This window comes from Saprolegnia diclina, assembly GCF_000281045.1.
Source record: "Saprolegnia diclina VS20 unplaced genomic scaffold supercont1.7, whole genome shotgun sequence".
Taxonomy (NCBI): Eukaryota; Oomycota; class Saprolegniomycetes; order Saprolegniales; family Saprolegniaceae; genus Saprolegnia; species Saprolegnia diclina.
In genome coordinates, this window is record NW_008246074.1 from 14,213 (window position 1) to 25,630 (window position 11,418).

Genomic DNA, 11,418 nt, shown 5'->3' on the forward strand with positions numbered 1-11,418 from the left:
ATTTCACTCGACCAAAGACTCGAAAAAGCTATGGACTGTCTAGAACAGACATATAGATCGTCCATTCGCTTGCGCTACCACCTTTCAGCAAGGCTTCTATGCCCACTCTCGCATTCGCCCCGCGTCCGCCACTCGACCATGCACTCGATCTCGATTCTCCTTGTCTCGCTCTGCCTCGCGGCGACGTCTGCCCAACCCATTTCGGCCATTGGGTATCCGGGCAACCTCTTCTTCGCCCAGGTGCAAACGGACGCGGTCGCCAAGGCCAACGCGCTCCAGCGCGCTAGCAGCAACTTTGCCAACCACGCCGATAGCAACAGCGGCAACGTCGGCGTCGCCAAGTCGTTCATTGTGGACAGCAACCATGCCAACCAAGAGGCCAACGACCGCGGCTACCAGGATGCAACGGCCAAGAACAATGCGCTCCAGAAGAACAACGCAGCCACGAGCGCCAACGGCGCAGTGCTCTCACCGTGGGTGCGCCATCTTCGCGGCAACTGCATTGGCGATAGCTGCGGCGGCGGCTGCTTTGGCAACGGCTGCGGTGGTCGCGCTGTGCCGTCGGCCTTGTCTGCTGCCAACAAACACGCCGACGCGCTCAACAAGGGCGACTCGTACAACGAAGCCAACCAAGGTCGCGCCTCGGACGCTCGCCAGCACGCCGATACGCAGTACATTGAAAAGTCGGACATCAACAAGAAGGGCTATGCGAACGCCAACGCCAAATCGGAGGCGAACGCCCACGCGCTCTCCAAGAGCAACTTTTTCGCCGCGCAAAACGCCGACCAAAGCCAAGTCGTCGTCGAAAACCCGGGTCTCTTTCGCTAACCGTCTTGGTTGTGGCCGCAGCAGCGTTCTGACGAGCATTTAGTCGACCTACTACTCGAGTCTCATAAATTGATTTCTACTTGATAGTTAAGTGCACAAATGGTCGCATCAAAGGATCTTTGTCGTATTGACTACTACTGTAGTAGCAGACACGTATCGAGCTGTGTCGGGTGAGAGACCCCGTTGGCGGTTTCATATGACGTGGCAGCTCGGCGGGCGTTTGCTCGCCGCTGGTCTGGTGGGGGGATAGTATTGGCTCTATTCGCAGCTTTGGACACCCAAGTGAGCGGTCAGGAGTGAATCCCTTCAACATGGTGCCACTGCTGCCAAGCTCTCCTTTCTGTGCAGTCTCTATCAATCGATATATACACCGGTACCAACTAGATGCGATGGGATGTAAGACATGTTTACTCGACTTTTAGTCAATACACTCGCACGAGCGTCGACAATTACGCTGGTAGCAAACCGAGATCGGTAAAGAACGGCTTGCACTGCGCACACACACCGAGCTGGTACGGCGCCAAGTAGAGCAGCTCAATGCGCGAGTGCAGCTGCAAAAGACGCTCCTTCATCGTGGTCGCGACGGTCGCCTTGGCGTCACAGCCTTTGAAGCACCGCGTGCACGGAATGTGCCCGAGCGCGTTCTCCGAAAACACCTTGAAGTCAAGCATGAGCGCGCCGCGGTAGCTCGTAAGGAGCCGCAAGAGCAGTTCATCGGTCTACACGTACACCTATAAATTGCAGTAGCACTGGCTCAAGACGATACCTGGTCCATCGACGTTGTGTGTTGCACGTCGCCAGCAAACAAGTGTGCCAGCACGCCATGCACAAAAGTGTCTTCCCAGTAGACAGCATCAAAGTACGACGCGGGCAGTGTCGGCGCTTCAAATGCGCCTTCCCACACCAAGTGGCGGCCACCGTCAAGCTCGCTGAGCCAGCGGTCCCAGCGCCCGCCGGACCGGGGCACCTTGACCGCGGTGCGGTGGCAGCTCTTGGCGCCAACATGGAACATGCGGTGCTGGCCGCAACGGTGGCCCTCGGCCATCGGACACGACGCGACGCACGGCAAGAAGCGCTGGACGCTCTTGAGCAGAAGCGACAGACTCTTCTTGGCCTGCGCCGAGACCTATAGATCATTTCTTATGTCAAACTATACACACGTCCCGTGCACCGTCTCTTTGGTCAATATGGACGCGTGCGCTTTGCGTCGCATGTTGAAGGCGATCATGCGCTGGAAGAGCTCGAGCGTAAACTCAATGCAGAGCCGGTACCAGTCGGCGTCGCGCCGCGGGAAGCGCTCGTAGACACGCACAAAGGTGGCCGTCGTACGTCATCCCTGTCGTCAAGGAATGCTGTGGATTTTTGAAAATATAGTGTATATCCAAGGAAAAGAAGGAAAAGGATATATGCGATCGACGTCGCGGTCGCCCGTCGAGAGCAGGTCGTTGAGAAGCGTCGCGAACGATACGGGCTGCTCGTTCGCGACTTGGGTCACGATCGAGCGGAGGAGGAAGAACCAGCCGCGCTCGCCGACGCTAATGTCGGTTCGCATCGCCTTTTGCTTGGCGCTCATGTCGCTCAAGATTTGCTAGGACACTTGTCGACTAGAAACTCAACCAAAGACAAGCGTACGTGGATCGCGACGAGCTGCTGGTCGAGGATCTCGTCGCCGTTGTACCACTTGCCGCGGATGTTTTGGCGAATGTCGCCCCGCGGCACGCGCACGCACTTGACGTCCGCAAAGTACTCGAGAAAACCTTTGGCTTCTAGAAATGCTAGAAATAAAGCCAAGCGGCAAACGAACGAGGTACCGGAATTGAGGAGGTCGGCCGACCGAAAGGTGATCGCGACGGGGCGGGACGCGGTCTCCAGGAGTTCTTGGACCTTGTTCAAACCGAGAAGCTCGGTGGAGACGCCGCCAATCGCGACGAGCAGGTCGTGGAGGTGAATGTTGCCACTCTTTGCGGCCACGCCGTCGGCTGCCAGCGCTTCGACCGCGGGAAAGCTGGCGACGTCGAGATTGTTGTTGCTGTTTGAAGCCAGATGGAGGTCGAGCCCGACCGGGCCTGTCTCGGCTAACACGACGTCGTACTCGTCGTAAATGTGCGCCTGCATAAACTCGGCGGTCGTTGCCTCGACGCTAAAGTTGGCGGTCAAGCTGCACTTGTTGTGCACGATGAGCATCGACGGGCGGCACATGGTCTCGGAGATGCCGACGTTGGCCTTGATCGCAAAGTCCCGGCAGCGTGTAAAGTAGTCCTTATTGACTAGACTCGTATCTCCCACGAGCACGATCACGTCGCTGAGCAAGTAGGCGATTTTTGGAAAGTACTTTTGGACCGCCATGTGCCGTTGCTTGGTCTCGGCCTTGCTCGAGTGAAAGAGGTGTTTGGTGCGCAACACCTACACAGTCGATTTGAAAGAATATCAATCTATCAATCTATCGATGCATTGCAGATGGTATAGTACCATGTTCATAAATGGTGTGAGTCCGTTCTCGCCTTCAAAATCGATGACGTTGGCGCGCTCGTTGGGCACGACGCACGTCGACGAGTACATGTTGGCGTTGGCCGTCGTGCTGCACATCTTGTCTTCGTCAAAGCAAAACGGCCGACTAGACACCATAATATTGTCTATAAAAATGAGAAAAATAGAAAGACAAACATTTCGTGGTCGCCCATGAGCGCGCGAATCAAAAACGACTTGCCCGCGGTCGTGTTGCCCAAAAATGAAATCACGGGCACCTTGGCGTCCGAGACGGCCGCATCCTCAAACATCAGATCCAGGTTGGCGTCGTTGGGCTGCAGCTGGTAATGGCCGGACGTTGTTTGCTGCAGCGCAATGATTTCCTTGCTGCGCTCTTGGGCGGCTTGGTCCCGCGCCACGTTGAGCTTGAGCCACGCATGCAACAGCGCGCCTACCACTCGGTACACGTCATGACATGGTATACGCGCGCGTACTGGGTGTGTCGTGGCCGCGCACGACCAGCAGCTTGACGGTCAAAGGCTCGCGATGCAGCAAGTGCAGGAGCTGGGCAAACACCACGTTGTGGACAGGTCGGCCTTGGAGGCGCACGATGGCGTCGCCAACCGCGAGCGCGGACGCCTACTCGCACCATAAATTGTTGTCCTGAAAGTGCTGATGACGGACATCTTTTTCGCGCGAAATGCGCTGCACGACAAAGACGCCGTCGACTTGGCCAATGTCGATGCCCAATGTGCCGTCGGGCAGCTTGGGCAAAACGACTTCGAGCTCCTCAAAGTCCGGAATGTCGTACGCCGTCGGGTGCCACGTCGCGGGTTCGGGCGCAGCGCTCGTCGTCTCGGTGTCGGCGAGCGGTCGCACATGGTGGTAGCGCCGCTTCTTGAGCGAATGCAGTAGGAGCGAGCACCCGTGGCAGAGCTTCGTCTCGCCGTTCGTACTGCTGTTGTTGTTGTTGCTGTCGTCGGGCTCGTGGCACTCGGCGCACGCGAGCGTCGCGGGCTGGTCGTCGCACTCGCTACAGACGACAGCGTGGCCTTTCGCGCTCATATCCCACGTTGAAGTTTACAGAAGAAGATGCGAAAGGACTCGCTCGAAACCGTCGTGCCAACCGGCTTGACGGATTGAAGGTTTGAAGGTTGAAATAACCGGTTCGCCAACGGCAATGACGTGGCGAGATGCAGACGCGTCGGGCAAGATCACCGCGCAACCCCATGAGCAACCTTGACGGAAAGAAGAGAATGATTTGCTTCCAAGCGCCGGCTCGAAACGAGTGACGCACCTCGTTCGCTCTTAATCTGCACCGAGTAGTCAGTCAGTCTCGCCATGACTACCTTGACTGCTTGGTCCTGCACTGCCGCCCACGTCGGACTTGAGATCCGTTGTGATTGGCAGATGATTGGTCAATCACAGGTGCCGTTGGTTTGACGTAGTGCAATCTCGAGTCGCTTGACGGATGCTCCCAAGGTTAAATCGCTCGAACTAAAGAACTAGCACTACGGTCATCGACTCGAACACGGTATTTAGAAGGAGCAAACGCGAAGGAGCAAGTTAGTATCGTCATCGTTGGTGGCATGACCGCTGGTGCTGATCTTCGTTTCGAAATTTCCGTCGGTCAACTAAAATACGCGCGTTTGATTGGTGCGTCGTTAGAATATCTACCAATCATATGCGGTCCAAAATGGCCAACTTGAAGTTGCCCGCCAGTGCTGAATTGGCGTTGTCGTTTTGTTGTTCCCGTCCCCGACGGCCCGTGTACCGCTCTCCTCGGTGGCCTGCCATCGCGCCCACTCTCTACCTCTACCGTGACGTCGTCTGCCTCCATCATCCTCGCACCTGTCGCCCGTCGCCATGTCGGTCGCGCCGATCTTCGCGGTCGACGGCGCCGCCCCCGCACCACTGCTCCCGCTCACGTCCGCGATCCAATGCGCCTTTGCAAAAGGCGTCGCACCGCTTGCGATTGAGGACTGCAGCGGTGGCGCGTATTTTCTCCGGTCGGCGTCGCACCGCCTCGAGGCCATTTTCAAGCCCAGCGACGAAGAGCCATTTGCGCCCCACACCCCAAAGCCCCCGACATCGCCGGAAGAGACAGGTCCGATGCGCGCTGGTATCCCCTTGGGCGAAATGGCGCTGCGTGAGTGCATGGCCTACCTTGTTGACGACGAACGGCTGGCGCGCGTGCCGCCGACGGCCCTCGCGACCGGTCGCCACAAGGCGTTCCACTCGCGCACCCTCAAGCGCGGGTCGGTCCAGCTCTATGTGCCCCACGACTGCGCGTCCGAAGACCTCGGGCCCGCGCAGTTTCCCATCACGGACGTCCACGCGATCGCTCTCCTCGACCTTCGCCTCGTCAACCAGGACCGGCACCCGGGCAACATCCTCGTGCAACGGACGGCCGGTAACCGCCTCATCCCGATCGACCACGGCTGCGTTCTGCCCGAGTACGACGCGATGGGCGAGACGCAGCTCACGTGGCTGCACTGGCCACAAGCGCGGCAGCCGCTATCCGCGACCACCAAGGCGTACGTTGCCCGCCTTAACGCCACGACCCAGCTGCAATCGTGGCGCCGGCAGTACCCGAACGAGGTTTTTCCGACCAAAGCCGCGGTGACGCTGCACCTCGGCACCGCGTTTGTCCAGCTTTGCGTTGCGCGCGGCTTGAACGTGTACGAGATGGGGCGGTTGCAGGTGCGGGACGAACTCGACGTGCCGTCCACCTTTGAGTGCGTCGTGGAAGCGGCCGTGCACGACCTCGGGCGGCGCGCGCCACCGACGCACGTCAGTGAGCTCCTCGGTTGCTTCCAGCGCCGCCTCGAGACAGCGCTGCGCATGGAGTTTCCGGCGTATTTTTTGAAGGCGCCACGCTTCCTGCCCCTCCCGTCGCCAAAGAACCGGGAAAAGGTCCGCAAATCACCCGTGAAAGTGCTCCTGTCGTCGGCGGCCTAGTCGTAGCATGTTCGGTTGCCAGCCTAGCAACCGGTTGTAACCACATTCTGTGCTTGGCTAACCGGTTGCATTGAGTCATCGCGCTCCCATGGCTGCCCTTGGCGATGTGCTGCCACTTCGAGCAGGTCCTGAGTCTAAATGCAGGTGGGCGGTGCAGCAGAACCAGGCGACGGCCTCGCACCTCTGATGCGTCGTCTGGAAGCGCATCTAGGCGCCTTCCTACGTCACCCTTGCGTCGTCAGCTCTGTGAGGATGACGCAAGCAGTGGCCCACTTGTCCGGATACCATCCGGCGCGACGGTTCGTAAGATCCCTCTGCGGGATTACGTCATCATGGATTGCACGATGCCGGCCTTTCTGCGGACCGACCTCGAAGAGGGCAGCGGCGAGTGGCAAAACATCCAAGTACGTGGCAGCGCGTACGCGCGAGTTCTCATGCGTCTAGAGCATCTTGCGTGCGACGTTTGTGGAGCTCCTCGAGTCGAGCCAGCGCCAAGACGTGCGCATCAGCCACCTCGAGAAGCAGCTCGAGGTAGAAGTCTACCTGGCATGCACGGGAGGTGAGCTCGATCCTAGCAATGCCGCCGGGATGTCGACGCAAGAGCCGACAAGGGCGCGACGCAGCGGGCACTACACAGCCTGACTGACGACGTGCAGGCCCTACAGCGGTGCATACCGATGTCATCTCGATCCGAGCTCACCATCTTTGCCAGCTCCGCGGCCCATCGACCGACGGCGACCGACGGTGATCTTCCCGACAAGCTGCGATGGCTGCAGAGCAAACTGGCAAGCCACGACGACGCTTTGGCCGCGCTCCAGGCCTCGGTACGTGCTGCACGCACGATCATCCCATGCGACGCAGGACGAGGTAGGAGCCATCATCCTCGAGTACTCACAAGACCGACCGCCGAATACGGCTCCTCGAAGACGAGTTGCGACTGGTGGACATGTCCTCACTCAAGCAATGGAATAATCTTCCATGACGGCGTAGATTGTGCCGATCATCGACGGCAAGGCTGACATTGAAGCGGTGAACACCCACTTGGCCACCAAAGCCAACAAGGACGCGGTCGCACTGGCGCTCAAGAAGCGGGTACCCCACAACGTGCTGCGATAAGTCCAGTTGTCATTCCACCGAGGCAGTGCAAAACATCGAGCGTCGAGCGGGAGCTGGGCCGTCTCCAAGCTCAAATTACCCCGCTTTTACAGCACGCTCCACGTACGCCCGTCACGCCAGAGGCGCTTCACACTGAGCAAAATGCATAGCGCGACAAGACGCGAGTGACGCGGTGCAACTTTTGAGCCAGCGACAGCAGCAGCTCGAGACCCAGTGGACGCGCACCCAGTACTTTCTTCAGAAATTCCGTAAGACTACAAGATGGGATACTGGCTTCTGACCTAAAACGGGTAGAAACCGAGATGAAGGACACGATCGGACTCGTAGAAGCACGCCAGGTGCATTCATATAGAGATCCAGTCTACGAAGGTAGTGACGATTGGCAGCATAGTCGCTGCCACCGGCGAGCCCGAACGAGGTATGTTGACACTTCGCGACAAGTCTGTCGTTGCTCATGGTCGATCGCATAGGATGACGACCCTTCTGTCAAAGCCGTAGACTACCGTTTGCTTTGTAAGGTACTGAGGGCAGGGGCGTAGGCGCCTTTGTCCGACGAGACTATGCTCAAGGTAGTGTATCCCTTGCCTTGTCCAGCCCAACGATGTCTGAGCTCCAGGCCCAAGTCGACGCACTCGCGTCTGCTCAAGCAAATGTACGACTATGACGACTTGAACGTGGACGTGGACGATGACATAGATCGACGCTGCCTGCGAGGGCCATGGGACAAAACTGCAGGCGTTGACCGCTGTTGTGCACCAGTTTGTCGCGTACGTCGATCATTCCTATCGTTGGGGTTAGGGTCCACGCATTCTACTAGCGACATCCAAGCTCAAGTCGACAAGGTGTGCCACGACCATTCCATGTCTGATCGGTGCGTCTGGTATCTATCTCACCGTACAAAATCAAATATACGCGTAGGCTCGGCGGCGTCGAGGCCAAAGTCTCGGAGCTCGAAGCGTCGCTGGTCGATGTCATCCAGGCCATGCACCAGCTTTGCCACCAGATCCAGCAACCGCCAGCATCCAGTGTGTCCTTGGAAGTAGAAACCGCGCAGCTCATGGAGCTCGAGGCGCTATTGGCGTGCAGCCTGGAGCAGTACGCCATCCCACTCGATCGTGCGACCTATCAAGGTTCTAGGAGCGACCAGCCGCTCGTCTTTGGCACTGGCGCCGAGCTGGCGCAGATCCGAGATCAGTTTTGCAGGACGTTGGCCAATGGCACGCGGCCGGCCGAGGCAGCCGTTGCGTCTCCGTCGCTCTAAGCTAAGAAAATTCAAGTAACAGAGTCGGCGCGGGTGGCGAGATTCCGCGAACGTTCCTCGTCGCGTCGCCGAACGTGCTGCGTGCAAGCAAGCAATCACTTAGAATCGAATCGACCATGCAGAATCGTGACTGGGTGCCTGGCGCGTCGCCGTGCGAGAGCGGCCGCCCGTCGCTGCTCTCGACGCTCGACACACTGCGCTTTGAGGCGCCGACGATGGCGCCGCCGCCCTACTTGACGGCACTCGTGCAGCACCAGCTCGTGTCTGTGGGCCGACTCTACCACATTCTCTTGGTGGTGTTTTTGGGTCTGCTCATGGCACCCTTCATCTTGATCCCACGTGCGAACTGGGGACTACGGCATGCGTGGCTCATGATTGATGACGTAGTGTGCATCACGCTGCGCATCGATGGCCACGTCGCCTGGTCGTGGCTATCGACGCTGACGCCTCTCTGGGTCCTCGACGTGTATGTGCTCTACGCGTGCAAGCTGCGCCTCTACGTGGCCGTCGACGACATGTCCGTCGACCATGCATGGTTCGTACTGATCGCGGAATTTGCAGTCATGTGTTTCGTGTAGCTTTATGTGTCGACTGCCGTCCGTCCTGCTGGTGATCGTCGGTCAACTCTTGGTTGCGCTACGCCTCGACAACGTGCTTGGCTGTACGTGGTCGGCAGCGCTTGCGCCGCTTGTGGCTGCGGGGGCGCTGCACTGTAGCCCCCGCGGCGTGCTCCTCAGCATACAAGTGGTACTGATCGGCCTCAAACTGGATGCCGTTCTTGCCTGCACCTGGACCATTGTGTGGTTGCCATGCATCATTGTCATTTCGATGGGCTTCGTCGTCGGTCTCGTCGTGCTGGTGCGACGACTACGTCTGCGATTTTGGCTGATTTTACGAGTAGCCAATGCTGACGTGCTTCTCGGTCCAACACCGCGACGACCGACGCAGCCTCTCCCCCGTGAGCATGTGGGGTATGTGCTTGGTCCTCACGACGCTCCTCACGGGTGCCGTTGCTCCCTTCTTCCTGCTGCTCTACCGCCTCGAGTATGCCGACTTCCCAACCATCTACCTCTGCGTGCCATACTACGTGACGCTTGCCATCGTCGTCAGTTGGGTACGCTATCGCTATGATACTGTTACACATGTCATCGACATTGCGTAGGCTGCTGTCGACACGCTTGCGTCGACGCGTGCCGACGCAATCGTGTAGTCGCCATTTCGTTCCTACATCCATGTGGTCTATAATATCATGAAAAATGCCGTTTTATTTGGAGGATCCATGTACTAGACTTTGCCGTACGTTGTGTCTTGCGGCACGACGAGCTGGGGCGGCGCAGCGTACTGCGGCACCGACTGATAGTACGGCGCTTGGTTCGGTGCCCCGGGTACCACGATGACCATTGGCAACTCGTCGTACGCCGATCGCTTCTTGGAGCGGCAGCACTTGCGCACAATGCAAAAGTAGATGAAAATGGCGGCAAGAACGAGGCCGAGGAATTGGAGAGTGTCGTTGTCCACCGACGACGCGGGCCACGTCACGCCGCTCTCATCGTAGATGTTGCCGTGTGAGCTAATGCGGATGGTCGCCGGGACATGCTGCGGCAGTGCGTGCGGCGTCTTGGCGTCAACACTGTGCAGTGTCTTGGTGTGGTACTTGCCGCTCATGGTAGGCACGGCCGGGCCAACGTAGTAGACATCGCCCGAGCCGTCCGCGCTGGCACTGAACGACGTCGACGCGCTGGCGTAAATGTCACCGCTGCCTGACGCGCGGGCACTCGTCGTCGCACACGCGAGCGAGCTCGTCTTGGCATCGCCAGACGCGGATGCGGCGATCTCGTGGCTACTGCAATCGCCCGAGAGCGTGTACTTGACGTCGCCCGACCCGTCGACGTCGGTTGTCACGCTCGGGTTGCCGCTCAGCGCACCGGACGCAAAGACAGAGCCCGACCCAAACACGTTGACGTCCAGTGTCTTGGTTTCCAGCACAGTTGAAAACAGCGCACAATCGCCAGAGCCTTGCACCGAGACGTCGACGGCGTTGGCGTGGAGCGATGGCACAGCAAACTGCAAGTCGCCGGACCCTTGCAACGTGAGTTGGAGGCGGTCGGCGACGATGGTACTGTCGTCGACATAGACGTCGCCGCTGCCGGTCAAGAGGACTTGGATGCTGTCGCTTGTCGCATTGCTGAGGACACGCGGGCCCACGACGACGTTGCCAACAGCTTCAAGGTACGAGAGCGCTTGTGGCGGAAGTGCAATGTCAACAATGTACGCGGCCTCAAGATCACGTTGGCGATAGAGACTGCGGTCAAAGCCGATGGAAATCGCGCGCGAGTCGCCGGCGTCGACTTCATCAATTCGGATCGCGTTGAGGAGCTCGTCCGAGTCGGTCCGGAACGTCACAGTGGCGACAGACGCCGTCGGGTCGGCTGTGACAAAGTTGGCGCGCGTCTGAAGCACGAGGCCGTGGATGTCCGTGGTCGTCGCTGTGAACGTCTTGGTGCGCCACGATGAAGTGCTGGTCATTGTGTAGTGGTTGCTTGAGGGGAAGTTTGGAAATGAGTCAAAGCCGAGTGCCATGGGCGCGACATACACTCCCTGTTGCACACACACGCCGCATCACGTGAGAAATGATGGTCTCGTAATAGAAAAATGCATACAATGGGAATATTACACATGATCCAAACGAGTGTGAAACAGAATGTATGCTCCCTATGCCACCGTGAATTCTTGATGACTAACTCGTCGAGCATCGAGCTAAGCTTACTAGAGCTGCCAATATAGGT

At 58.5% G+C, this 11,418-nt stretch overlaps 6 protein-coding genes across 7 annotated transcripts; 4 read left to right on the plus strand and 2 right to left on the minus strand.

Annotated features, from left to right (window-relative positions):
* Positions 1-138: 138 nt before the first annotated feature.
* On the plus strand, positions 139-828 carry SDRG_02913 (hypothetical protein; the record flags this gene model as incomplete). The annotated part of the gene is made up of 1 exon (XM_008608519.1): positions 139-828. The coding sequence occupies one exon, from the start codon at positions 139-141 to the stop codon at positions 826-828; it is 690 nt and encodes a 229-aa protein (XP_008606741.1).
* A 385-nt stretch (positions 829-1,213) lies between these two features.
* SDRG_02914 lies at positions 1,214-4,844 on the minus strand. Of its 2 annotated transcripts, XM_008608520.1 has the most exons (11): positions 4,592-4,844; positions 3,979-4,532; positions 3,789-3,933; positions 3,493-3,745; positions 3,298-3,442; positions 2,640-3,231; positions 2,461-2,594; positions 2,235-2,416; positions 2,000-2,153; positions 1,595-1,954; positions 1,214-1,547 (listed from the first exon to the last, which is right to left on the minus strand). In XM_008608520.1, the coding sequence occupies exons 2-11, from the start codon at positions 4,357-4,359 to the stop codon at positions 1,278-1,280; spliced, it is 2,616 nt and encodes an 871-aa protein (XP_008606742.1). In that variant the 5' UTR covers positions 4,360-4,532; positions 4,592-4,844; the 3' UTR covers positions 1,214-1,277. The 2 variants fall into 2 exon arrangements, with proteins under 2 accessions (XP_008606742.1, XP_008606743.1); XM_008608521.1 differs by having other exon boundaries at positions 2,000-2,416.
* A 179-nt stretch (positions 4,845-5,023) lies between these two features.
* On the plus strand, positions 5,024-6,364 carry SDRG_02915 (hypothetical protein). The gene has a single exon (XM_008608522.1). It carries the CDS (start codon positions 5,161-5,163, stop codon positions 6,253-6,255), a length of 1,095 nt encoding a protein of 364 aa, XP_008606744.1. The 5' UTR covers positions 5,024-5,160; the 3' UTR covers positions 6,256-6,364.
* Positions 6,365-6,599: 235 nt separating this feature from the next.
* On the plus strand, positions 6,600-8,632 carry SDRG_02916 (hypothetical protein; the record flags this gene model as incomplete). The annotated part of the gene is made up of 17 exons (XM_008608523.1): positions 6,600-6,659; positions 6,700-6,786; positions 6,831-6,922; positions 6,968-7,079; positions 7,127-7,195; positions 7,246-7,347; positions 7,398-7,473; positions 7,521-7,619; positions 7,666-7,709; positions 7,763-7,789; positions 7,842-7,865; positions 7,911-7,940; positions 7,988-8,023; positions 8,068-8,138; positions 8,189-8,242; positions 8,290-8,466; positions 8,509-8,632. 17 exons carry the CDS (start codon positions 6,600-6,602, stop codon positions 8,630-8,632), a joined length of 1,284 nt encoding a protein of 427 aa, XP_008606745.1.
* A 116-nt stretch (positions 8,633-8,748) lies between these two features.
* Positions 8,749-9,842, plus strand: SDRG_02917 (hypothetical protein; the record flags this gene model as incomplete). The annotated part of the gene is made up of 5 exons (XM_008608524.1): positions 8,749-8,971; positions 9,020-9,167; positions 9,211-9,490; positions 9,534-9,746; positions 9,795-9,842. 5 exons carry the CDS (start codon positions 8,749-8,751, stop codon positions 9,840-9,842), a joined length of 912 nt encoding a protein of 303 aa, XP_008606746.1.
* A 35-nt stretch (positions 9,843-9,877) lies between these two features.
* Positions 9,878-11,182, minus strand: SDRG_02918 (hypothetical protein). The gene has a single exon (XM_008608525.1). It carries the CDS (start codon positions 11,156-11,158, stop codon positions 9,917-9,919), a length of 1,242 nt encoding a protein of 413 aa, XP_008606747.1. The 5' UTR covers positions 11,159-11,182; the 3' UTR covers positions 9,878-9,916.
* Between the last annotated feature and the right edge of the window lie 236 nt (positions 11,183-11,418).

Excerpts from the sequence above, each read along its gene's own strand:
- SDRG_02914 (XM_008608520.1), bottom strand. The coding sequence starts at position 4,359 with ATGAGCGCGAAAGGCCACGCTGTCGTCTGTAGCGAGTGCGACGACCAG. Across the intron at positions 3,232-3,297 it reads TCACACCATTTATGAACATG|GTGTTGCGCACCAAACACCT; the intron begins GTACTATACCAT and ends TCGACTGTGTAG. Across the intron at positions 2,417-2,460 it reads AGCAGCTCGTCGCGATCCAC|CAAATCTTGAGCGACATGAG; the intron begins GTACGCTTGTCT and ends CAAGTGTCCTAG.
- SDRG_02915 (XM_008608522.1), top strand. The coding sequence starts at position 5,161 with ATGTCGGTCGCGCCGATCTTCGCGGTCGACGGCGCCGCCCCCGCACCA.
- SDRG_02918 (XM_008608525.1), bottom strand. The coding sequence starts at position 11,158 with ATGACCAGCACTTCATCGTGGCGCACCAAGACGTTCACAGCGACGACC.